Below are 26,734 nucleotides of genomic sequence, written 5' to 3' on the forward strand. Positions count from 1 at the left end.
ATTCTATGGGCGGAGTCGGTACTTGGCCGGTTAAGTGCCAATATTCAGTACTTAACCAGCCAAGGTAACTGCATAAATAGGACCACATAAAAGTCAGTCCTATCTTTATGTGATTCACCAGTAAGTTAAGTGCTGAATATTGCAGTTAACCAGCTATGCATTAGCTGGCTCTGCAAACCCAGAAATTCAATGCTAAAGCTCAGGCATGGCCCTGCATTGACTTTCTGGGCATGTTTGTGCAGCGCTGCGTACGCCTTGTAGCGCTATAAAAATGCTAAATAGTAGTAGTAGTAGTAGTAATGCCAGTGGCGGTCAGCAAAATGCTGAGTGCTGCCGGCTGAATAATGGGTCCCCGATATTTTTCTATTAATTTTATGTCCCACTGTCCCCAACACACTTAGAGGCCTATTTATTAAATCATAGTTTGGTACAAGGGGTAAATTTACCTTGGAATTCACTAAACTGCAGAAACCAAGTACTGCAGGTTAGTAAATTCTGCCATAAATTTATTTTTGCGTTCAGGTTTATTAAAGGCTTACTATCCCACAAATCAAAAAAATATCTATGTGACGGCTTACAATTTTATATATATATTCCGCTCTCTCTCTATCTATCTATCTATCTATCTATCTATCTATCTATCTATATATATATGAGAGGGAGGGAGGAGAATAGAATGGGGGAGGGTGGAAACAACTCCATTATTGGACAGAAAGATAGGTTAAAGACTGATCAGAGGAGGGGGTGGGGTATGTGTAAACTGGTGCTCAGGCCAGTGCCTAGGCTAATATGAAGGCATCAAACAGGTAGGTTTTAGGATCTGCCTTGAATTTAATCATGGAGGTCTGTGACCTAAGGAAAAGGGATAATACATTCTATAGGCAGGGACCTGTAACAGAGAAGAGAGGATGCTCCCTTGAGTCTATCTGATGTGCCGGAATGATGGTTTAGCCAATCAGTGTTGTTGGCATGAGCGAAGGTGTAAGTAGGAGCTGCAGCTGGGAATGTCTTTCATTCCTGGTTGTAGCAATGCAAAGACAGTGGACCCTATGTTGAGCACGCTATCTTTAAAAGGGCAAGGCCAGTGCTTTAGTTAAAAAAAATAAATAAAATTGAAAAACCCTTTTTCGTACACCCTCCACACCCCTGCATCTCTTGTCAAATTATTGATTCTCCTAGACCCCCTTCTCCAAAACCAGTCTCTACATCCTCCTAGCATGTACTGGGAGTCTCCTTGGTGGGTACAGTAGTGGAGGGGGGGGGGGGGGGCAGCAGCAATCCCCTGGTTCTTCTGCCCCAGCAGCTTCTGACTCCAAATAGTGGTCTTAGTTCCTATCTGTATACTATAAGACTAGTGCTACGAGACCAAGGCTATCATTTGGATTAAGGGAATGGCTGGGGGATTGTTCCCCCAACTACTTGACTAGCAGGTGCTAGGGGAGGTATGGGGGAGGGGGATGGGTAAGAGGGGGTTTGAAAAGGGATCAGAGGCAGGGGACTTTATTTCTAAGCAATGGCCCCTTTAAATTGCTCTTGGGGGAGTGATTTGTCGTTCAAATAGAACACAGATGGACAAACTAGAACTCATGAGCCACAACCATCTTGTGGCAAGTTCAGCTCCGGTCCATGGCAGCTGCTAGAGCATGTTAATTTCATATAGAAGTGATATTGTCGGGCTCAAAGTGGTTTTGCCACTGGTGATAACAGAGAAAATCCAAGGTATACTTCCCCCTCCCCCCAATCCTTTTGCTTGTCTCTGGTGGAGCTCCAGAGATGGGGACATTACCTCATCCCTCTCTGGAGAACTGTTGGCTGTCCTACCCAGATCAGGCCTTCAATGCCAAAATGTTTGCTTATCCCTGAATAAGACAGACAGACTGTTTTTATTTTTTAACATTTTGGGCCAGTTTCTCTTACTGTTGTCTTATCCTTCTGTGTGTTGTTGTTTTCATTATGCAAAGTGTATTACTGATTGGACTAGCGCAGGGGTTCTCAGCCCAGTCCCGGGACACACCCAGCCAATCGTGTTTTTAGGATATCCACAATGAAATATGCATGAGAGAAATTTGCATTCACTACCTCTGCTGTATGCAAATCTGTCTCACGTATATTCCTAGTATGTTAGCCTGAAAACCTGACTGGCTAGGTGTGTGCCAAGGACTGGTTGAAAAACCTTAATCTAGGGAACCTGCTGTCAGTACTTCATTGGGAAGAACTTTTTTTTTTAAATATATATATATAATTATTAAATCAAAAGAGGTGAACACTGTTTGGCTGTATTTTACAGAGAGTGAGAAGCATGCTCATGCACTGGAGGCCTTGCAGCTTTATATAAGATTATTGGCGCCAAATGCCCGAGAAGAACTGCGTAGACTTCTGACATTCATGGCTACTGCAGCTGAACCCCAAGGCTACAAATTGCAGAAGCAGGTAAATTTGCCTTGAATGTTAGAAAACAGAGAAAATGACAGCAGATAAAACACTTCTATGGCCTATCAAGATTTCCCATCCATACTGTCTATTATCCCCCTCCTTTCCATTAGAGGTTCTCTGTGCTTGTCCCATTCTCTGTTAGTCTTTTTCACCACCCTTTTCGTAGAGAAAGTATTTCTTTACTTTATGCCCGAGCCTATTCCCTTTCACCTTAATCTTATACCCTTTTGTACCAGAGCTTCCTTTCAATTGAAAGAGACTTGCCTCCTGTGCATGAATGCCACAGAGATATTTAAACATCTCTATATCTCCCCTCTCCCGCTTTTCTTCCAAACAATACATATTGAGATCTTTGTCTGTCCTCATACACTTTATAATGAAGACCATTAGTAACTACCTTCTGGACGGACTGCATCTTGTTTCTATCCTTTTGAAAGTGCAGTCTCCTACTAACCTACAAATGCACTCGATCTGCAGCCCCTCCTTACCTCTCTACCCTCATCTCCCCTTAAGTTCCTACCCGTAACCTCCGCTCTCAAGACAAATCCCTCCTCTCAGTACCCTTCTCCACCACCGCCAACTCCAGGCTCCGCCCTTTCTGCCTCGCCTCACCCCATGCTTGGAATAAACTCCCTGAGCCCATACGCCAGGCCCCCTCCCTGCCCATCTTCAAATCCTTGCTCAAAGCCCACCTCTTCAGTGTCGCCTTCGGCACCTAACCACTACACCTCTATTCAGGAAATCTTGACTGCCCCAACTTGACATTTCGTCCTTTAGATTGTAAGCTCCTTCGAGCAGGGACTGGCCTTCTTTGTTAAACTGTACAGCACTGCGTAACCCTAGTAGCGCTCTAGAAATGTTTAGTAGTAGTAGTATTTTTTATTTATTTTTATTTATTTACATCAATTTATATACCGTATCTTATTGCTACTGCAAGACAGAACGGTTTACAATTTATAAAAAAAAAAAAAAAAAAAGCAGTACAATAAGTACAAATTGGACAAACATTAGAACTCCAATCATTACAGGAAAGCACAGCAAACCCAACAAACTAGCTACATAAGATGAAAACAATATAACTCATGATTAATACACAGGAGAACACTGCAGATACAAAATTAAATACATAATATAATCTACACAGACAGATAATACAGTTTTGACTTAGTATATATTACAGATGCCCATTTATAACCTTTCTTCCATTATTCTAAATTCTGATCTACATACTCGATAAAGTAGAAGGTTTTCAAAAGTTTCCGAAAATGAAAGTAAGATTTCTCAAGTCTGATCTCTTTTGGAAGGCCATTCCAAAGAGAGGGAGACAGATAGAAAAAAGCCGAATTCCGTGTAGATTCCCATCTAGCCCTAGCAAGAGGAGGAATCACTAACCTGTTATCTGTCAGGGATCTAAGGGTTCGTGTGGCAGTGTAAGGAATAGTTATATACAGAATAGTTATATACAGTACTCTAAGTGGGGCACTCCTTTTCCTACTGGCCATTCTTCTCTCTATGCACCCAAGCATCCTTCTGGCTTTTGCCATCACCTTTTCTACTTGTTCAGCTACCTTTATATCATCAGATATGATCACCCCCAAGTCCTGCTCTTCTTTCATGCACAGGAAGTACTTCACCCCTTATCGGTACCGCTCCCTCAAGGTTAATGCAATCCAAATGCATGACCCTGCATTTATTTTAGCTTTAAATCTTGGCTGTCAAATTCTATATTGTTCTTCAAGTTTTGCTAGATTCCTCTTCATGGTATCCACACCATCAGATATATCTACCTTATTGCAGATTTTGGTGTCATCTGCAAAGAAGCAGACCTTACCAGACAGCCCTTCAGCAAGTCACTTACAAAAAGGTTAAAAAGAACCGACCCGAGAACCAACCTTGCAGCACATGTATATTGTAAAAAGGGGGGGGGGGGTCCGCTTCCTCCTCTTGGGTGGAGCCAGCAAGCCTGTGGGGCTCCCAGGGTTCCAGGACAGAATACTGCTGATACTGGGACTCAGGGCCAAAGCATTTTATTATCAAGGCAATTTCATACCAAAAATCTTCAAAACAAAAAGGTACAGTCCTCATAAGATAATCTTCAAAAGAAAAAAAAGGTACAGTCCAAGTCCCGAAATCCCTCAGCAAAGGCTCAGCTCCTCAAGGCCTCAGGTCTTCTATTAGGGCATTAGCTTTCACTTCCCCCCTCCTTCAGAAGGGTTTAGTAAGTGTTAGCACACTTTCAATATAGCACAACCATTCAGAACAAATCTTCATGGACAGTCTTTGCACATCAAACCAGTACCACAAATCACCTGCCTTTTCACAGCACAGAGGGAACCCTGTAAGGAGCAGGGTTGGCAGTTTCTCCCACCTCTCAGCACCACGCCCGGTGTGACCTCCTTCACTTCCTTCAAGTGCTGGGCAGGGCAACCTTTGAATTCTCCCACTCCATGGTAGCTGACTCCTCTCCCTTAGGCAGCTCTAGTGGCAGGCTACTTCCTTCCTCCACATACTCCATGGAATCTCTCTCTCCGTTCGTCTCCCCTCTCTCCTGGTGACTGAGAACCTCCAGGAAATCTGCTCTCCCCTTCTCACAGCTGGGGGCAATTATATCGCTGTGTAACCCTAGTAGCGCTCTAGAAATGTCAAGTAGTAGTAGTATATACTGAATGGTGAAGCCAGGGAAACTGAGCTTCATTCATCCTTCCATCGCCCTCTAGTGGGGAGGGGAGTAACAGGCTCCCCCTGCTGGGACTGGGAATCCATTCCATCTTTTTAGGACTACTCTCCTCACTCATCCTTGCAAGGACTTCTAGGACCCGTAGTTCTGGGCTCAACTGCTTCACTGGGGAGTCTCTGGGGCTGTAAAATAGCTGCTTCTGTGTGCCAGCAAATTCATGTTCATCTCTACATGTTCTTATACATATTGGACCCAATTCTATAACTGGCGCACAAAACTTGATGCCAGAAAAAAATCAGTGCTAAGCACTATTCTGTAAAGGGTGCATAGTACAGAGATGTTTTTACTTGTTGTGGTAACAAATTAGGAAATATTTAAGTAAAGGGAAACATGATGCTCTTACCGTTTGATATTTTGGCTGCTTTTGATGCAGTTGATCAACTTCTTTTATTGGAAAGGCTTAATGAAATGGGATTAGCGGGCAAGGTTAACAGATTTGAGTGTTTTGAGAAATAGAAAATACTATTCCATTCTTTTACACAAAGTATCAACTTCTTGGCCTTCTGAGTGTGGTGTTCCACAGGGATCCCCAGTCTCACCTTTGCTGTTTATTGTTTGAGTGCATTGGGGAAAATTCTGACAAGCCTGGAAAGATTTGTTTTGCCTGTGCAGATGAATATTTTTTCCTTCTATGTCCCAAACAAGACTCATTTGAGAAAAATATTAAGCAAATTCAAACATATATTAACTTAGTGGATAAATAGACACAACTTTTCATGTGATGCTATTAATAATTTTGTGTATATGTATATACAACAATGATACAGAAACGAGTCTGTTCATATTACATACTCAGCAGGGAAGGAAATAAGGAAAAAATGGGGGGGGGGGGGGGGGGAGACCTCAGAAAAGGTGACACACAGCTAAACTGCTGGAATTAGTTCAAAAAAAGAAACGTCACCATCGCTTCTTTAATCATTGGTCTCAAAAAACCCCAATCCTCCCTGTAAAAGGATCCCAGTATGAGGTAAGATCTGTAATTGGACCTACAATCTAAAATGATCCTTGAAAAAATATCTAATAAAACATACATGCCTCAGTCTGAGAAATATAGTCTCAAATATTTTTTTTTAACCTGTGGCTCCATAGTTAGAGCAGAGTCTAAAATAACCCTTAGAATCCTAGATGTTCTGTCAACTGGAAGTTTTATTCCTGAGGAAAGAGAGAACTCTGCAGATATTACATCCAGAACATTACTGAAGCAGAGGATCACCTCCTAAATGTATTTTACATTTTATGTTTTAACTCATAAGCCAGATTATAACACAATTAAACTGCAAAACCTTCATTATATCTAAATGTTCTTTTCTTTCTGTAGTTTGAAAACAAACAAGTATTGATCAAGACTTTTACCACAGCAATTATACAGAACAAGGCCTTATCCAAAATCCAGACTGATCAGCTGATCCAGTTTCTGATCGAAAACTCTTCAGGGCTCTTCCAGGTATATGGGTACTAGAACTGGCTGTCATAAAGGAATTGTTAGCTTTATTTTCTGGTGCAGGCAGAGCTCAGCAGTAGGCTGATATTTCCATTTATACCTGTTACTTTCACATGTTAATGTCAAAGTCAAATAAGTTGCTTTAGAATTAAAGGGCCTGATATTCTAAGGATTTATGTTTCTAACTTTGACAGTTATGCTCATAAATTGGCCTCTTTGAAAATTTACTAGAGCTGAATGTATAAATTTTTTACTCAAAAGTTTATTAAACTCTTAAATTTAGGAGCATAAAAAGTGGGTGGTAACAGGGGCAGATTTAGGTCAGGGAAAATACATTGCCAATTAAAAACCTTGGGCCTGATATTCAGCTGTCTGTTTTCTCACCACCAGTGGCATGCCCGTATATTTAAAGCCGGGACTTGTATTGGCTTCGGCTTTGATATCTAGTTATTTTGGAGCCGGCTAACACGTAGCCGCTTAAGTCGATATTCATCAATTAAGCGACCGTGGGTTACCACATAAAAATAGGACATACTTTTATGCATTCCCATTTGTATGGGAAACTTGGCTGCTTCAGGACTGAATATCAGCCCTTAAGTGGCCGTGCTGACCCCGGGAACACCTACACCATAGCCAGCTTTGAGTTCTGAGCTAACTGTAATATTCAGTGGCACTTAGCTGCTTGAGCCCCAATCACGTGATTTAAACAGTCAGTGGCTGGCTAAATTGTTTTAAATATCAGACACCTTGGGTCCTCTATTCAGAAAATGCTGAGCTAAGTTAGCTTCCTAAATTTGTACTCTATTTTAGCCAAACTTAGGAGCATAACTTTTCTGCAGAAAATTCATCTTAATTTAGGAGCTTAAAAGTTATGCTCATAAATATAGACCCATCCTTTGCTTAGATTTACGAGCCTAGTACTGAACATTGGTGTTAAACTCCTAATTTTAATATACTAATATCGAAGCATAATTTTATTGTTATACAGACTCCGCTGACTTTATTGGAACTCATAAGTACAAAACTAAGAAACCTGCAGAATGGAAAAGATCCAGATGCCATTTCAGGTAGAAAATTTATCATGACTTTCTCCTTGTCTTTTTTTTCTTAATATTCTACATTTTTAAGAATGAGTCAAATTGCTGAAAATATTTGATACAAACCAAAACGCAGAACAAAACGCATTAATAATTTTGTTTAAAAATATGAATAATATAAAACTCATATCCTGCATTTTCACACCTTGGCATGTAGAAAGTGGTATATGTAACATCAAATAACACAAAAACAACCAGATTTTCAGTTGCAGACAGACCTGTTGATAATCCATCACCTTCACTAACCCATGATGGAAGACTATACCACAGCCTTGGACCCGCTCCTGAAGAGCATGTTTCATTCTTAACCTACCAAAAATCACCAGGCCCAGATGTCACAAAATTCTTTGGATTGCAAGGCACGTCTTGTTCACCACCAATTTTGTTAACATTTCCATTACATAAGTTGGGCCACCTTTCCAGAATAAACAAAAGGCCAGGCATAGTTATTTGAACTTCCAAAGATCTGTGGACAGTCACTGTAGTGAATACATTTAGCACACGTAGTTACCGTCTTAGTTATACTTACTGATAGCTACTGATGGTCTTCTTAGATAGTCCAGCATAAATCACATTACAGTATGCCAGATGATACAGGCCATCAGTTTGCTGACCGCTACTGAAATTATCTAATTACCTGACACTGGTGTTTCTGACTTACCCCCAACATTTTTGTTTTCTTTAGTTTGAGCCTTACTTTAAGGTTCAACCACTTCTTCTGGTTCTGCAAACAGTTATTCATAGACTGTAGGTCTTGCTTTTACCACACAAACATCTGGGTGTCTTTGGCTTAAATATAAGGCTAAAAAGCAATAGTAGTATTACCTGCCAGGCATATAAAAATATTAGAAGAAAGGGGAGAGCCCCTCAGGACCCCCCCCCCCCCCTTGTAAATTCTGTGCCCTTGACAGTTTTTGTGGTAGTCCAGGAATGTTATCAGAAAGAAATGATTTCACCCATGCTTAGGGCTCCCTATAGACCCCATTTGAACTAGATGATCCACCAGGATCTCATCATAGGATGGTGATTCCCTCCCATTTGTGTGCCCATTCAGTCTCTAGCCAAGAGACTGCCTTCTTTTGATTAGTACCCTTGCTTTGGAACCAGCTCCCGACTGACATGCTGAAGAGTCCTTGAAAAAATTAAAACTTTATTAAAGGCTTATTCCGACTCCTCACGCAGAATGAGGAATCTCTTCTGCAGCCCAACCTCCAGTCTCTGGCCCTCACAGCCTGGATCTTGAGAGCTTAGAATTTGCATCCTCGCCTCTTTCTGAGGGTGTTCTACAATCTTGCTGGCTTTCAGGAAAGATTCCACTAAGAGGTGTTACTCTTTTAAATGGAGAAGGTTTGCCATCTAGTGTGAGGGCAAGGGCCTAGCTCCTATTTCCTGCCCTGCACAAACCCTGCTTGAATACCTTCTGCACCTCTCCGAGTCTGGTCTCAAGACCAACTCCGTAAGGGTTCACCTCAGTGCAATTAGTGCTTATCAGTATGGAGAGGGTAAGCCTATCTCTGGACAGGCTCTAGTTATTCGCTTCAGGAGAGGTTTGCTGCTGACAAAACCCCTGTCAAGCCTCCACCTGGTCATGGGACCTCAACATCTTCCTCACCCAGCTGATGAAAAAGCTCCTTTTGAGCCACTTTGTTCCTGTCATCTGAAATATTTGACCTGGCAGGTCATATTTTTGTCGGCTGTTACTTCAACATGCAGAGTCAGTGAGCTTCAGGCGTTAGTGGCGGATGCACCTTATACAAAGTTTAATCATAACAGAGTATTTCTCTGCACGCACCCCAAGTTCCTACCTAAGGTTGAGTCTGAGTTCCATCTGAACCAGTCATTTGTCTTGCCTACATCCTTTCCCCGAGCTCATGTCCATCCTGGCAAAAGCACTTCACACCTTGGACTGCACACGAGCATTAGCCTTTTACTTGGAGCAGACTAGGGCCTACAGACAAGTCCACCCAAACGTTTCTTTTGATCCCAATAGGATGGGGGTCACCACTGGGAAACTCACCATTTCTAGTTGGCTAGCAGATTGCATTTCTTTCATTTATACCCAGGCTTGGCTGACTGTGGAGGGTCATGTCAGAGCCATAGCTGCGTCAGTAGCCCACTTGAGGTCAGCCTCCATTAAGAAATTTGTGAGGCTGCAATGTGGTCTTCAGTCCACCCATTCACAAGTCATTACTGCCTTGAGTAGGATACCTGGTGCGACAGACAGTTCTGCAGAATTTGTTTGGGGGCTGGAGTCCAACTCCTAGGCCCATTTTGTTATGATCTAGGCTGCACTCTCCCCAAGTTGTATATAGCTTCAAGTTAATTACTTTTTTGCCCTTGTTGTTGTAAGGTCCAGTTGACCACTGTTTTGTTGTTTTTGGTGAGCCTGGTAGCTAGGGATTCCCACATGTGAGAAATATAGGCCTGCTTGTCCTTGTGGAAAGCAGATATTCAAGGACAGCAGCCCTTATATTCTCACATACCCTCCCACATCCCCTTGGAGTTGTCTTCTCTTTATTATGCTTTATATTGTTTTGTTGGTCCCCCATACTTGTGGTGGGTGGGAAGGCACTTGAGCATGCGCGATGAAGCGTGTCTTGCACTCAAAGACCTATTTTTAAGCTTGTAACAAGTTCCAGACAGGCAACACGGACCCACATTACCCGTTTGTGAGAATATAAGGCCTGCTGTCCTCAGATAATACCTGCTACAGGGTAAGTACCTTTGCTTTACTTGAAGTCTACTACTACTACTACTACTATTTAGCATAATAAGTTTTGCACGTCTGTCCTTAAAGTTACTAAACAGCAGTCTCTGTCTGTAATTTGACTTTAATCTTTAACATAGTCAAAGAGCATCAGTCTGTTTTTGGATTTAAACTCAATTTGTTTAATTTTATTCCTTACCCAAAAGATGTAAATATATATTAAACAAGACAGCTGATAGCACTGAGCTGTGCAGAAAATCATAAAAGAACAGCCAAGCTTCTAACCACCCCTCATTAACACTTCCTATCAGAAATGAGTGTAACCAGTTTTCATTTTGACCTGGCAGTTGCCTCGTTATGATTCTGACTCAGGCAGAATCAGGACTGGGATTCCCTGGGATCCAACGCCATAAGCCTTCATTTCATGCTACATGGAGAATTTTTACCTTATTTTATATCCTCACCTTCCTCCTTCTAGAACACAGCTATTCTGGTTACAGTAATGACATCTCAGCCACAGGCATGCACCAGGTCGTCTCTGCAATAATTGACCCTGAATCTGATGCCTAGGTGTGACCCTTAATCAGTACTATGACTCTTACTCACCAGAAACAAGAATACTGCCTTCATAGCAGCACCAGCCCCATGGTTTAGAGGCAGGGCAGGGCCGCTTTAACCACCTGTGCCACCCTGCTGGTCTGGAACTTCAACAAGCTAAAAAATAGGTCTGAGTGCAAGACATACTTCCTCACGCATGCGCACGTGCCTTCCCGCCCACTGCACAAAATACAGACCCTTAAATATGAAACAAGGGACTACACATCAGTAATAGATATAAAAGGCAAAAAAAACTCAATTGGAACCTCAAGAAATCAGATGCTGTACATACAGCAAATGAGAAATAGAAACTGAATTGCAAGCAGTGGCATAGCTACAGGTGGGCACAGGCCCACCCTTTCTGGCTCCCAAAACAGTTCAGAAGCAGTTGCTTCATTTCCCTCTCCTCTGCCCCTGAATCCGGATTTTGCCCTCTCCCTGCTCTACCTTAACACCTTTGTGCATCCTGCCCTCGCTGTTTTCTCTCTGGTGGGACAAGGCAGAGGGAAGCTGGCAGAACCAGCGGCGGCTGTGGATGTGTATCACTCCTACTGCCACTGGCAAAGGTACTGATATAAAGTGGGGAGAGGGGTTCAGAGAAGGGGGTTGCTGGGCTACCAGGGGAGGGTGCATGCAAAAGCCAGATCCACAGGGGGCGGAAGAGAGATGCAAGACAGAGAGGGGGAGTTCTGGAAGGCCCACCCAAAATGACATTTGCAGGGGTGTAGCCATACCTATCAGAGATGCATTTCCAAAAACTGTCACATTCCAATTAATATGAAATTCAAAATAACATTTTTTCCTACCTTTGTTTTAACTTACTGTTCCATTCACCTTTGGTCCCAGTGTCTTTTTTCTGTTTCTTCTGTCTTTGCAGGGTCTCCTGTCTATCTGACATTTCTTCTCTATGTCCACTATCTCTTTTCTCTCTGCAGCCCCGTTATCTCCCCTTTTGCAGCACTGCATTCCTCTGTCCCTACTTGCAATTTCTTTTCCATGCCCATGGTCACCTTATATCCTGTCTCTTAAGCACTCCCCACTCCACCTCAGGGCCACAGATCTCCCCAGCCTGCTCCTGCAGTCCAGAATTTCTCCCTGTTTCTTTCCTTCCTCCAGTCCTTCCTTCTCCACAACCCCCCACCGCACAAATCTTACATCTCTCCCTTTCTTGTCCCCAGGGTCCTCCATAGTACTTTCTCTGACACCGGTGATTAACACAGTCAGCTTTCTGCCAGCATTAGGGCCTCCCCTCAGGTGCATCCCGCCTAGGCAGAAAAGAGGAAGTTACATCAGAGTAGGCGGGACGCACCTGAGGAGAGGCTGCAACCTCGACAGAAGGCAGACTATGTTAATCGCCAGGGCCGGAGTACTACGGAGGACGCTGGGGGCGGTTAAGGGAGAGATCCAGGGTTCATTGGGGGGGGGGGGGGTGGCAAAGGTAGAGAGAAATACCTGACTCAAGGATGAATTTATCAGTGGGGAACAGGGGTGGCTGGCTGGCTGGGCTCCTTATAGGCCGGGTGCCTGAGGCAACTGCCCCCATTGCACATTGGTAAAAGCAGCCCCCACTGGAGATGAGGTTTAGTATCATTGTCTGGTTGTAAAATATTTAGACCCTTTCTAAATAATTTTTAACATAGCTGATGGCAGCATACATAAATCGGTTGGACCACCCACTTGTTTTGGCACAACCGGGTGTGCTTTGGGTTCCTTATTGTTTTCTTTATTCACATTCAGGCTTCACATTTTGCCAGCGTGTGACCTGCCAAAAATTTGAAGAACAGAGGAGACAGACAACACAACACCTGCAACAGCTAATTCACAGAATCAGTACTCACCCCACCCTCCCTCTGAAGCAAAAGAGAAAGCTGTTTAAAGAATTCCAGAAGCATCATGTTGAAGTATGCACTGAGCATGTCTGACCTTTCTGGAAGGGGATAATCTGGAAGTAGTTTTGCACATTGTGTCTACAACGGAATTAGTTTCCAATGGAATTGCGCACATACTTGTGTTGCTGACTGAAATCTATACCAGGAACTAGCCCTTAAGATCTTTTACCCATCTTGTGCTTTTTTTTATTTTTATAAGAGTCCTTGTAGGGTTCCCGTTTATCTCCTGTGTTTAAAGAAAATAGGAAAGAGGTACTCCCTGCAGTACATAACTTCCAAAGATGTTTTTTACTTTGATTGGTAATTTCCAAAATGTATGTGTGCGCAAGTTGCATGTGTAATTGTCAGACTTTTGGGGAGCTGTTCTAGGTGCTAATGTGCATATACATGTATAAATGTTTAGATTAGCAGCATATACATCTATATACACCCTTACACTCCTATACATTAACATGTCGCCTAAGTGCTCTTCTGCAAATACCTGCTCGACTTATAGTGTGTATTTGCAAGAGGGGTATATATGAAGGGGTGGAACATGGGTGGGGTTCCCACTTTGTAACAGGCCAATGCTCAGAACTAAATGCAAGCAGTAGAGGCCGTTAGCGCAGAACGCTTAGAGGCTGTAGATTGGGTGATAACAAACGTGCCACAGATTAGCGCAAATAGCATGCTAATGTAGATGTTAATGAGGGCATTTCCTATTCCATCCCACTGTTCAAAGAACAGTGCACAAAACAAAGCTGCCTTACCGCTAAAAAAAAAAAAAAAGAACAAAGCTCGGAGCAAGCATTAGGGTGTTTGAAGAGAGGATTTCTCGTGATTCTTTCTTTAAAATCTGCCAGTTTTTATATAGTATGGCAGCAGAAGGAAGCCTGGGTAAGCCCCTAAACAGTGGTAGTGAGAAACGAATGTAGGTGAGTCAGAGAAAACCCAAAAGTGAAAGCACACGTTGGTGCCCGTTTCCTGCACTTAAATATAAGCGTGCCAAGTTTTTAAAAAATTGAAACACTTGTATTTAAAGGCGCAGAAAACAGATGCCAATGTGGGCTTTCACGTTTGCCAGGCGCATACGCATAGGAGCTGAGCTTACCACAAAAAACTCTTCTGTACATACACCAATCATGTCCCCATCCCCCCCCCTTGCTTTCACATTTACAGCACGCATATAATTTGAATATCATTTCCTTTGAGCATTGGAAGTTAGGTTTCTGCGTTGTTGGCTTACTGCAGTTCTGAGCATTGGTCTACTCAACCCAGTCCTCAGAGCACACCGTCCCACTGGGTTTTCTAGATATCCACCATAAATATGCATGAGATTGGTATGCAAATCTCTCAATCAAATTCATGGTGTATATCCTGAAAATCCGCTGGCTTTGTGTGCCCCAGAAGTCCTGCTCTAAGTTACACAGGTATCTGCTGGACTTTAGGACCAGAGTAAGTGCTCATGTTACACTCTTACCATGCACCCACTGCACACTTAATGGTAGGCACCAAGTTATGGCATTGCCCCCTTTGTGTGTAACTCAGTTCCAAGCTTAACTCTGAGACCCATTAGTTTCTACATGTGCACAGATGGAAAAACAACACAGACGTAGTCAGGCACACAAGACGTTCCATACTGTAAAGAACACCAAATGTACCCTTTAAAACATTTTAGGTGCATAAAATAGCTTTTTACAAGTTATTTTTATAAAGCTTTTTGCTCAAAATAATAATTGTACAACTTAAAGAAAATTCTTCCAAGTTCAACTGATTTGATTTTTTTTTTTTTTTAATCAGGGTCAGATAGAATAACAAGAGCTGCTTTTGCATTAGTCACTTTAAGAAAGAAAAAAATCTTCAGCACATTAGATTTGAGGTGCCTTGTTAGGCCCGTAAACACCTTCTTCCCTATATTGTTACTACACCTACATAGGAATAATGGTAATATATCTGTGGATTTTAAGTTATACTTCATCACTGGAGAACATCAAATCTCCATTTCTGTAAGCACAGTGCTATTATATTTTAGTTATTTTACAAAGGGAAAGAAAAGCAGACCCAAAGGTCCTTGAATGGCTCAAAATTTTTTTTTAATAATTCCCATAGCGTTCTGCTGCTTTTCTTTATATACTTGACAAAACAAACAATTGTGCCTGTGCTCTGTCGAGCATCAAAATATAACAAAATATTTAAACACACATGAATACAAGTGTATTGCTTCTTCAGCTTATTGAGAGTACTCCACTCTCCATAAGCTGAAGAAGCAATACACTTGTATTCATGTGTGTTTAAATATTTTGTTATATTTCTTTATATACTGCCAGTAGGATAGTAAACTTGTAGCACTGATTGAAGCAGTACTATCATAACATTGTGAGTGGGGGTGGGGCCTAATTATCAATTTGGGCTACCTTAGTGTTATTTTACACCCTCAGAGCTAGTTAATAATTGAGGTTAACAGTAGCCCATGGTGACAACTCCCCGCCCCATAGTTTTCCCTTGACCAATAAATAAATAAATTTTGGATTGGTAGCTATAAGGAAGGCATCCAAAATCCAGGCTTCTGTACAGAGTAGAGCACAAACAGCTGGATGGTGAATTATGTGAAAGAATTAGACATACATTAGAACAGGAAAGAGTAAATTGGTGATAACACTTAATGTTAAGATGATATTTTAAGCAGTCTTGCTATTACAGGTTCTTTAAAAAAATTGTAGCCACTTACCCACTTCTGGGGCTCATGAAGGTAAACACCATCAGACAGTATTGTCAGAGCAGTTAGGCTTTGGGTAAAACCACAGTGGTTTAGGAAAGTGATGTGAGAAGTTCAGCTTTAAGCCAGTTTAGGTATCTTGTACAACTGCCTCGCTTGAAGAGATTTGTTTTGCACAGCACTAGCCTGCAACCTTTGCCTTTAACACTGCTGAAAGGCCGCTAGTGGGCCTGCAAGCAGGAAGAAAGGATAAGAGATAGTGAAGAAAGGAGGGAGACAAGAAAGGGAAATCACTTGACACAGAAAAAAAAAAGGAGCAAGGCACACCTTGAGGGAATTATTTTATACAATGCAACAAGAAACTGATGCGATAAAGAATTAGGGGAAAAGAACTGGGCCCAGTAAGAAGAAAAAGAGGCAAAGAAAGAGACCTAAAAGTCAAATCATAAAAACAAGACAAAGATTAAAAAGATATTTTGTTTTGGTCTTCAGTACTGTCATTTTAGCTTAAGATTAGTGATCAAAAGGTAAAATAAACCTCTATATATTGTCAGATTTAGTATTTCTTTTGTTTACTGAGGAAGGCAATGGTATCCGAAAGGTTTCTTCCTTTGCCCAACTTATGTCATTGCTGGAAGATGGATATAAGCATAGGAGTTTAGAAGATACCAACCAGAAGAACTTTCTTAGGATAAGAAAGATAGCTTGTAGCTTGGCTGCTATATGTGAAACTAGTTAGCATTTTACTAGCGAAGATAAAATAGAATTTGAATTTAGAACAGAATTATGATTTGAAAATTAATTTTTGCACTAAGCTCCTGAACCCCAAGGATTAATCACTGTCATTCTTTTTAAACTGTGCTTTTAATGATGAAAATTGTATTTAAATGTGTAATAAAGAATTTCATATGTCCTATATTAGTGAGCATATTTTGTATACTATAATTAATATACATGAGGTGCGCCATGCTGGCTAAAGGTCCATTGAGCCCAGTATCCTGTCTCAAACAGCGACCAGTTTGGGTCAATAGGAAGTATCTAGATTATCCCTAAATGGTAGATTCATGCTCACTCTCAGGGATAAGCCATGACTTTCCCAATTCTACCTGGCTAATAACTGTTTTTGAACTTTTCCAAACCCCTTTAAAACTGACCTTTGTTAAATGCCTTGACCAACCCATTTAGCAATACAAAATCAAGCTATAGAATTTAAGTACAAAAAAAATCTTTCTACAATTTGTTTTAAATTTGCTGTCATGTCCTCTAGTCTTAGTAGTACTTGAATATAAACCACTTTGGTTGTACCACAGAAAGACAGTATATCAAATCTATGACCCTATCCAGCTTATTTTCGAAAGAGAAAGACGCCCATATTTCGAACCAAATCGGGAGATAGGCATCTTTCTCCCGTGGGTGCCCAAATCGGTATAATCGAAAGCAGATTTTGGGCAGCTTCAACTGCAATCTGTCACGGAAACGACCAAAGTTGACGGGGGTGTGTTGGAGGCGGGACTGGGGCATGGTTATCGGCTGAAGAGAGATGGGCGTCCTCGGCCGATAATCGAAAAAAGAAAGGTGTTTTTAGCACGAATGTGTGTCACTTTTTTTGGACCCTGTTTTTTCACGAACAAGTCCCCCAAAAGTGGCCCAGATGACCACCGGAGGGAATCGGGGATGACCTCCCCCAGTGGTCACTAACCCCCTCCCACCAAAAAAGAACCCACTTGAAAAACCTTTTTTGCCAGCCTCAAATGCCGTACCCACCTTCATGACAGCAGAATGTGTTCCATCCTGTGACAGCCTTTCCCTGGTTCTGATGTGGCTCTTGGGTGAGTGTGACACCTTTTCTGTTATGTGCACTGCAGAGTCACATCAGCAATGCATTGTGGTGGGTGTAGGGTATTGGCCTCCGTGATTCCACTAGCTTGTGTTAAATGCTCACGATGTTGGTAGGTGGTAGGCTCTACTCCCATGGTGCTTTTCCCCCTGCCTACTGGGTCAGAGTGTGCCCTGTTTTGTTTCCGGTAGTCCATGAGGTAGTGGCCATTTTTGTAAGGCAGTTTTAGATCCCTTTCATGTGTTAGCCACGTTACAGAACCTAGTTCTTACCTTGAATGTTGCTGAAAGAGGGCATTGTACACCATTCTGCCAGCTCTGGCCTACTGCTAATCTCAGTACCAGGGAGACTCGTTGCCAGTGGGGCACAACCTCTGATCTGCAGTTAACTGAGTAAACGTGCTTATTCCAATAAAGGATGTTTTCGGAGCGATTAGTCTTCAGGTGTCAACTGGTGTGCCAAGGTTATACAGCAGCAACAAGTCCTAGAGGCCTGTGTGTATGCAGGTCCCTGGAGCACTTTTAGTGGGTACCGCAGTGCACTTCAGACAGGTGGACCCAGGCCCATCCCCCTCCCACCTGTAACACTTGTGCTGGTAAATGGGAGCCCTCCAAAACCCACTGTACCCACATGTAGGTGCCCCCTTCACCCCTAAGAGCTATGGTAGTGTTGTACATTTGTGGGTAGTGGGTTTTGTGGGAGGGGGGTTGGGGGCTCTGCACCCGTGGTAAGGGAGCTATGCATGTGGGAGCAGTTTCTGAAGTCCACCACACTGACCTCTAGGGTGCCCAGTTGGTGTCCTGGCATGTCAGGGGGGCCAGTGTACTACGAATCCTGGCCCCTCCCACGACCAAATGGCTTGGATTAGGACGTTTGTGAGCTGGGCGTTTTTAGTTTCCATTATCGCTAAAAAAAAAACAACGCCCAGTTCACAAACGACTAAATCCATGGCACATTTGGTCCGTACAAACTGTATTTTCGAACCGAAAGATGGACGCCCATTTTTTTTTTTTTTCGAAAATACGGTCTGGTCCGCCCCTTCACGTACCCGTTTTCGGAAATAGTCGCTCATGGAGATGGGCTTTCGCGTTCGATTATGCCCCTCCCCATGACCCCTTTAATTGAAAAAGCAAATAACCCATTCCATTCATGATTTTGTAGATCCCCATTGTATACCCTAAGCCATCTCTCTTCCAATCCGGTTAGTCTTTCTTTACGCAGGAGACATTCCATTTTCTTTATCATTTTGGTTCTTTTCTAGGCCCTCTATCTTTTTTGAGATGTGGCAACCAGAACTACACACAGTACTTAAAGTGCAATTGCTCCATGGATCAATACAGAAGTATAATAATTTATTTATAATCCATTCCTTTCTGAGTATTTGTTAGTGTCCTCACCAGACCAGTCCAGAGCTTGTGGGTTGGGTCTGTCATCCAGCAGATGGAGACAGAGAAATAAAATAGATCTGTGTAATGACTTCCCTATGAGGAAAGGCTATTGTTTAGGGCTCTTCAGCTTGGAGAAGAGATGGCTGAGGTGAGATATGATAGAGGTCTATAAAATACTAAGGAGTGGAATGAGCGGAGGTAAATCGCTTGTTTACTCTTTCCAAAACTATTAGGACTAGGGACCCATAGTGAAACTACAAAGTAGTAACTTTAAAACAAATTGGAGAAAATATTTCTCCACTGAATGTGTAATTAAACTCTGGAATTTATTACCAGAGAATGGGGTAAAAGCAGTTAGCTTAACATGGTTTAAAAAAATAGTTTGGACAAGTCCTTACAAGAAAAGTCCATAGTCCATTATTAAGATGGACTTAAGAATATCCACTGCTTATCCCTGGAAATACTTTTAAAACAAATGGGAAGAAATGTTTTTTTCATACAAAGAAAAGATCTGGAATTCACTGCCGGAGGATGTGGTAATGGCAGTTAACATATCTATGTTTTAAAAAAAGGTGTGGACAAGTTCCTGGAGGAAAAGTCCATAGTCTGCTATTGAGATAGACATAGGGGAAGCCACTATTTGCACTGGGTTTGGGTAGCTTGGAATGTTGCTGCTGTTTGGGTTTGTGTCAGGTACTTGTGACCTGGATTGGCTACTGCAGGAAGCAGGATACTGGGCTAGATGGACCATTGGTCTGACCCAGTATGGCTATTCTTATGTACATCTTATGTGACTCATCCCATAAAGGCACCATGCAGCCTGATGCTCAGTACTTTTCTGTCTTCCACTCTGCAGGTCCTGGTCTGGACAAGCCAAATAGGCTCTTAAAGGGTTATGGACAACCAAAACTGTTTACATTTATTATATGCTGGCACATTCTCTGTGCCTATCGCAATCTATTTTTGTATCTGGGAAAATGGAAGGTTAAGTGACTTGCCCAAGATCACAAGGAGCCATAGTGGGAATTGAACCCAGTTCTCCATTTAACCGGTTAGTACTGGTTAAGTAGAGCACAACAACCTCTCAGCTTAATAAAGCCTGAAAGAGAAGGAAGAGAATGCTTAGGAGTCCAACCCCTTCACTTTAGCTCCCTATTTTTCCCTGGAGGAGTTTTCTTGTTTAAGTGCCTTTAAAGGATAAGTTTTACACCACCACTCAAGTTGGCAAGTGAAGGCACAGAAATGATCATCATTTTAATGCTACCTTGGATGCTGCCTTTAAAACATGGTTGCTAGCAAAAGCTGAAACACAGTAATGACAAGCACAACTTGGCCAACTCACTAGCTGATTTTTGCAGCATTGCAGTAACCCTGAAGCACAGAGATGTGCATGAAAAGGGCCAAATCAGCTGTTGGCTTTCCAGCATTTTCTTTGCTGGAGGCACAAAAATAACAGGCAGTAAGATAGGAGTTGATTTTGTAGCATTACTATCATCAGCAGTTGTACAGTGGTGGAAATAAGTATTTGATCCCTTGCTGATTTTGTAAGTTTGCCCACTGACAAAGACATGAGCAGCCCATAATTGAAGGGTAGGTTATTGGTAACAGTGAGAGATAGCACATCACAAATTAAATCCGGAAAATCACATTGTGGAAAGTATATGAATTTATTTGCATTCTGCAGAGGGAAATAAGTATTTAATCCCTCTGGCAAACAAGACCTAATACTTGGTGGCAAAACCCTTGTTGGCAAGCACAGCGGTCAGACGTCTTCTGTAGTTGATGATGAGGTTTGCACACATGTCAGGAGGAATTTTGGTCCACTCCTCTTTGCAGATCATCTCTAAATCATTAAGAGTTCTGGGCTGTCGCTTGGCAACTCGCAGCTTCAGCTCCCTCCATAAGTTTTCAATGGGATTAAGGTCTGGTGACTGGCTAGGCCACTCCATGACCCTAATGTGCTTCTTCCTGAGCCACTCCTTTGTTGCCTTGGCTGTATGTTTTGGGTCATTGTCGTGCTGGAAGACCCAGCCACGACCCATTTTTAAGGCCCTGGCGGAGGGAAGGAGGTTGTCACTCAGAATTGTACGGTACATGGCCCCATCCATTCTCCCATTGATGCGGTGAAGTAGTCCTGTGCCCTTAGCAGAGAAACACCCCCAAAACATAACATTTCCACCTCCATGCTTGACAGTGGGGACGGTGTTCTTTGGGTCATAGGCAGCATTTCTCTTCCTCCAAACACGGCGAGTTGAGTTCATGCCAAAGAGCTCAATTTTTGTCTCATCTGACCACAGCACCTTCTCCCAATCACTCTCGGCATCATCCAGGTGTTCACTGGCAAACTTCAGACGGGCCGTCACATGTGCCTTCCGGAGCAGGGGGACCTTGCGGGCACTGCAGGATTGCAATCCGTTATGTCGTAATGTGTTACCAATGGTTTTCGTGGTGACAGTGGTCCCAGCTGCCTTGAGATCATTGACAAGTTCCCCCCTTGTAGTTGTAGGCTGATTTCTAACCTTCCTCATGATCAAGGATACCCCACGAGGTGAGATTTTGCGTGGAGCCCCAGATCTTTGTCGATTGACAGTCATTTTGTACTTCTTCCATTTTCTTACTATGGCACCAACAGTTGTCTCCTTCTCGCCCAGCGTCTTACTGATGGTTTTGTAGCCCATTCCAGCCTTGTGCAGGTGTATGATCTTGTCCCTGACATCCTTAGACAGCTCCTTGCTCTTGGCCATTTTGTAGAGGTTAGAGTCTGACTGATTCACTGAGTCTGTGGACAGGTGTCTTTCATACAGGTGACCATTGCCGACAGCTGTCTGTCATGCAGGTAACGAGTTGATTTGGAGCATCTACCTGGTCTGTAGGGGCCAGATCTCTTACTGGTTGGTGGGGGATCAAATACTTATTTCCCTCTGCAGAATGCAAATAAATTCATATACTTTCCACAATGTGATTTTCCGGATTTAATTTGTGATGTGCTATCTCTCACTGTTACCAATAACCTACCCTTCAATTATGGGCTGCTCATGTCTTTGTCAGTGGGCAAACTTACAAAATCAGCAAGGGATCAAATACTTATTTCCACCACTGTACGTGGAACTAAAGTCAGCTGGAATGGCTTCTGAGGGCTGAAATGCTGCATGTATATCAAATTTGAATAAACATACACATGGCACAGGCTTGACCAGATAACATAAAAAAACAGCCATATTGGGTCAGGCTAATGGTCCATCTAGCCCAGTATCCGTTTTCCAATAGTGGCCAATCCAGAAACCCAAATAGCTAAGTTCCATGCTACCAATCCCAGGGCAAGCAGGCTTCTCCTATGTCTATCTTAATAGCAGACTATCGATTTTTCCTCCAGGAACTTACCCAACCCTTTTTTAAATCCAGATACGCTAACCGCTGTTACCACATCCTCTGCCAACGAGTTCCAGAGCTTAACTATTTGTTAAATGAAAAAAACAGTACTAGTCACACTCCAGGCCAAATTCAAGCAGGAAATAGCAACTGGCAAAAACATCCTCCTACTCCAAGTCAACCGTATTTAATATGATAGACCACCACTCACTACTACTAAGAATCCTCGATAAGATAGGAATTGGAGGGAAAATACTTACTTGGATCAAAAGATTCCTGACCACCAGGTCTTATCAAGTAAAATCAAACTCCGATATCTCCCCACCTTGGAAAGCAGAATGCGGAGTGCCACAGGGATCACCACTCTCGCCTATACTATTCAACCTAATGATGACCCCACTAGCCAGATCCATATCCAAACGAGGCCTTAACCCATTTCTATATATGAACGACATCACAATTTATATCCTCTTCAAAAAGAACCCATCAAAATCACCACCAAAATCACGAACAGCATGAAAACCATGGAAGCCTGGGAATCAGCATTCAAGCCAAAACTCAATAATAAAAAAAAAAAAACACTGCCTCATTCTCTCATCCCAACACAACACTGAACATCCCACAACCATCAATGTCTTAGGCTCACCTTTCCCAATCTCAGACAACCTGAAAATCCTAGGCATTACCATAGACCATAACATGTCACTTGAGAACCAAGCCAAGGCCACTACAAAGAAAATGTTTTACATAAATGTGGAAACTCAAACGCATAAAACAATACTTCCCAAGGGACATATTTCACAACATGATCCAAACAATGGTGCTAGTCCATGTAGACTACTCCAATGGAATCTACGCAGGATGCAAAGATCAAATCTTAAAGAAACTACACACTGCATAAAACACTGCAGTCAGGCTCATCTACGGAAAAACACGATTCAAAAGTGTGAAACCCCTCCTACAAAAAAACTACACTGGATACCAATCAAAGCACGCATAGCCTTCAAGATCTGTTCTCCGGCACACAAAATAATCTATGGCCTAGCACTGGGCTACATGACCGAACTGACTTATCCTTTAGAAATACAGATAAATTAGCAAGATCTTACCTAAGCCTTCATTTCCCCAATGTAAGGGCCTGAAATACAAATCAACAGACACCTCCAGTTTCTCCTTCATATGCACCTAACTATGGAACTCATTACCAAAAGACCTGAAACTCACATTTACCTAAACGTCCAAAAAAAAACAAAAAACCTGAAGAACCACCTTTTCAGAAAGTTCATCCCCACAGAACCAACAAACATCCAGACCACCGAAACACAACCTAAATAATCACGAAATCAGACAACAATGCAAACCTTTTACCGCCCAATCCGCGTCATACAAATTGTAAATGCAGACTACGCAATCTCTAATCAATTGTACTAAGCACTCTGTATTCAATTGCTCCGGAATCTGTAACCATCTCTCTGGGAACATGTAAGCCACATTGAACCTATCAATAAGTGGGGAAATGTGGGGTACAAATGCAATAAATAAATACTGTCTTCTCTGATTACAGTCAGTATTGGATTGTTGTTCCTGCTAGTAGAGGATTGTGGAAGGCATTTCATTTTGTTAGGACCCATGGACTGTGTGCCTACGTTAATGCTTCTGATAACCAAGTCCTCAAGCAACAAGGATTTTCTGCTTTTGAGCTGATTTGTCAGCCTTTTGAGTAGTATTTTTAACTCAGTTCAAAATACTACTCAAAAGGCTGACAAATCAGCTCTCTAGCTCCACCTCAATTCTTATTTTCTGATCATCATAATGCTCCAGTGCAGCAAAAGAATTTCATAAGGGCAATGATTGGTGGTGGTATTGGAGTGGGGGGGGGGGGGGGGAGAGAATGACTCGCGACACAGAGGTATTCTACCGGAGCCAAATGTGACCCATCTATTCTTGGGTTGCTTTATTTGCTCTGGCAGTGGTGGTAGTAAGTTGGTTGGGAATTGCATAATTTTGGAAGGTCCTTTAATTGCTGTCAATTCTTGTTTGAGTTTGTTGACTCCATCTTTCATAGTTGAAAGCTGGAGACAAATGGGGCAAGCTCTAAGCCTCTAGACAGTCTACCTTAAATACTGCACTGAATGAGTCATTGGTTGGTTGATTGTAATAAGTATGAATAGGTGCAGCGTAATAAGTGATACCAATAAAGCAAGATTACCTGATTGTAACTTTGAGGATTACTGATATTTATTGGGTTGTCTATATAGGAGTAACAAGCCCAGGAGTGGGAGGGACTATAGGTGTAAAATATATGCTCAAAGCCTACAGGCTATCTTTACAAAAACAGGTCCAAATAAATTAAAAACAAGTTGTAACTATGAACCAGAAATGTTCAAACCCACCTAATCAGGACAATCCAGAGATATACATATCTTAAGAATCCAGCTATTTTTACCCTATAAACTAGCCAATATAAATGCCACCTCTTCTAATTAGGACAACTCAGTTATGTGTCCAGGGCCTGAGTATAGAATTTGGACTAAAAACAATCACTAATCCTTTGTTTATTAAAAGGTATCTCACATACAGCAGTAGTGAAGGGCAATCAGTAAAAAAGTATACAAATATAATTCAGTATCTCAAAACCGCAGTAAAGAAGAGAAAGCAACAACAAAGCAAGACAGAAGTATCTAAAAAAAATAGCCATAGAGAAGGCCAAGAGGCAGAAGTAGTAGGATTTTTTTAAACAATCAGCAGTAAACACACCCCACCACAATATAGATTAACTCAAAACATAAAATTGGGGTTAGAGAAAAACAAAAAAAAACACAAATTGAGGTTAGACAAAAATATACAAACCCCCCCCCCCCCCCCCCCCCCCCCCCCCCCCCACAGAGAATGCTTAGCTGGGGAGATGTGGAGAAGTCTGGTACCAGCAGAGTACTAGACCCCTTATTAACTTTCTGAATTTTCATACTGAACTCTTGACTGGTGGCTTTCATGGCCTTTATGGGTGGGTTCTGGACTGATGTGGAAAGGAAATTAACAGACAAATCCAAAATTTCCTTTTGTTAGTGTTCAGTTTTTTTTGTTGTTGTTTTAATTTTGGACACAGCAGTTTTCCAGATCAGCTGGCACAAAAACTGGGATCCTGGTCAGAAGCATAGCCAGGTTGAGACGGCAGGGGGAGCGGAGAGCGGACTGCCAACGGCACCTATTTTACATATGCCTTGTGACTCTGGGCAAGTCACTTAACCCTCCATTGCCCCATGTAAGCCGCATTGAGCCTGCCATGAGTGGGAAAGCGCGGGGTACAAATGTAACAAAAATAAATAAAATATGACATCGCGTGAAAAATAGGCGATGTCGGAAAGTACGTTTGGGGGAGCGTTCACTCCCCTAGCGACCCACCTAGTTATGCTTCTGATTCTGATATCATGAGCATTCTTAATGACATGGATTTTATGGCTCCAGCCTGAACACTGCAGTGGCAATTCTGGGCTGGGGACCAAGCATCAGGGCCCTTTCCAGAATCCTGCAATCATGGTCCTTGTTTGCAGGTGATGCATACTGGCCACATGCAATCTCCACCCCAACTCAATGGGGCCTGCAAATGCTACCTCCACAAGACCAAGGAGCAGAAGACAGACTTAAAGCAACTAAGGGATCTTCTGTACAACAGTGCACAGCACTGACATGGAGCTGACTCATGTAAACCATGAAATATTACACTCCTGCTCATCTGGTCTGGAAGAGCTGCATTGGAGACACATAGAGAACCTCCTGCATAAGAATGTGTGCTATAATACATATTGGCCCATGCTGGATTTAAACGTTTGTGCAAAAATCTTGCTCTTAGCTGTGCTATTGCTTAAATTTCCTCACATTTTTAGTCGAGGAGCTTAGTTCAATAATAACTAAATTATATAGCTAAATTGTTGCAGAATCTTGGTCTCTACCAGCTATTGTAAAAGATAGGGAAGGGCAAGTCTGAACTAGCTTCCTACATTCAGCCACACTAGAAAGCGCTCCCGACAAAAAGAGAAGCTGTCACAAACTTTCCAAAATAATCTGTGTTCCACTTTGACTCAACATACTAAAAATCACATTTAACTGCAACAAAGTAACTATCAGTTCATCTTTATAAAACAGCAAGAAACAAAACATTTAGATAAGTGTCATTAAAATATGACAAAAGTAGCACTATACAAAGGCACCAACTCCAATGACAAGAGGCATCCAAGACACTAATAACTGGCCCCTTCCTGCTCCGTCAGCTTGGAAGACCAATACTGCAAGACAGACTACTGACTTTCAGTACAGGAGAAACTCATTGTTACAATAAAACTCAGTCCAATTTAAATATCAAATTTTTCTTCACATATAGCATGACCATTTTCTTCGTATTCTTCTCTGGTAACAACCATGTCTTCAAAATCATCATTTTCAGATATTAGTTTTCCACCTTCCCAGGAATAAATAATTGGGCTGAAAATAGTAAAAGGAGTAAAAAAAAAAAAAAAAGGGATCAACATACATGTTAAAAGTATACA

General features: G+C 42.2%; 2 protein-coding genes across 2 annotated transcripts in view; one reads left to right on the forward strand and one right to left on the reverse strand.

Moving 5' to 3' along the window:
• DEPDC4 (DEP domain containing 4) overlaps positions 1-13,686 on the forward strand; it is a 36,693-nt gene extending 23,007 nt beyond the window's left edge. The window contains exons 7-10 of the mRNA XM_030215385.1: positions 2,288-2,430; positions 6,489-6,614; positions 7,600-7,678; positions 12,750-13,686. Of these exons, the coding sequence (XP_030071245.1) occupies positions 2,288-2,430; positions 6,489-6,614; positions 7,600-7,678; positions 12,750-12,934 (533 nt within the window). The 3' untranslated portion in view covers positions 12,935-13,686. The remainder of the gene's footprint in view (positions 1-2,287; positions 2,431-6,488; positions 6,615-7,599; positions 7,679-12,749) is intronic.
• An 11,386-nt stretch (positions 13,687-25,072) lies between these two features.
• Positions 25,073-26,734, reverse strand: part of ACTR6 (actin related protein 6) — a 57,055-nt gene continuing 55,393 nt past the window's right edge. The window contains exon 11 of the mRNA XM_030215152.1: positions 25,073-26,669. Coding sequence (XP_030071012.1) covers positions 26,540-26,669 — 130 coding nt within the window. The 3' untranslated portion in view covers positions 25,073-26,539. The remainder of the gene's footprint in view (positions 26,670-26,734) is intronic.

This window comes from Microcaecilia unicolor, chromosome 9 (assembly GCF_901765095.1).
Source record: "Microcaecilia unicolor chromosome 9, aMicUni1.1, whole genome shotgun sequence".
Classification (NCBI taxonomy): domain Eukaryota; kingdom Metazoa; phylum Chordata; class Amphibia; order Gymnophiona; family Siphonopidae; genus Microcaecilia; species Microcaecilia unicolor.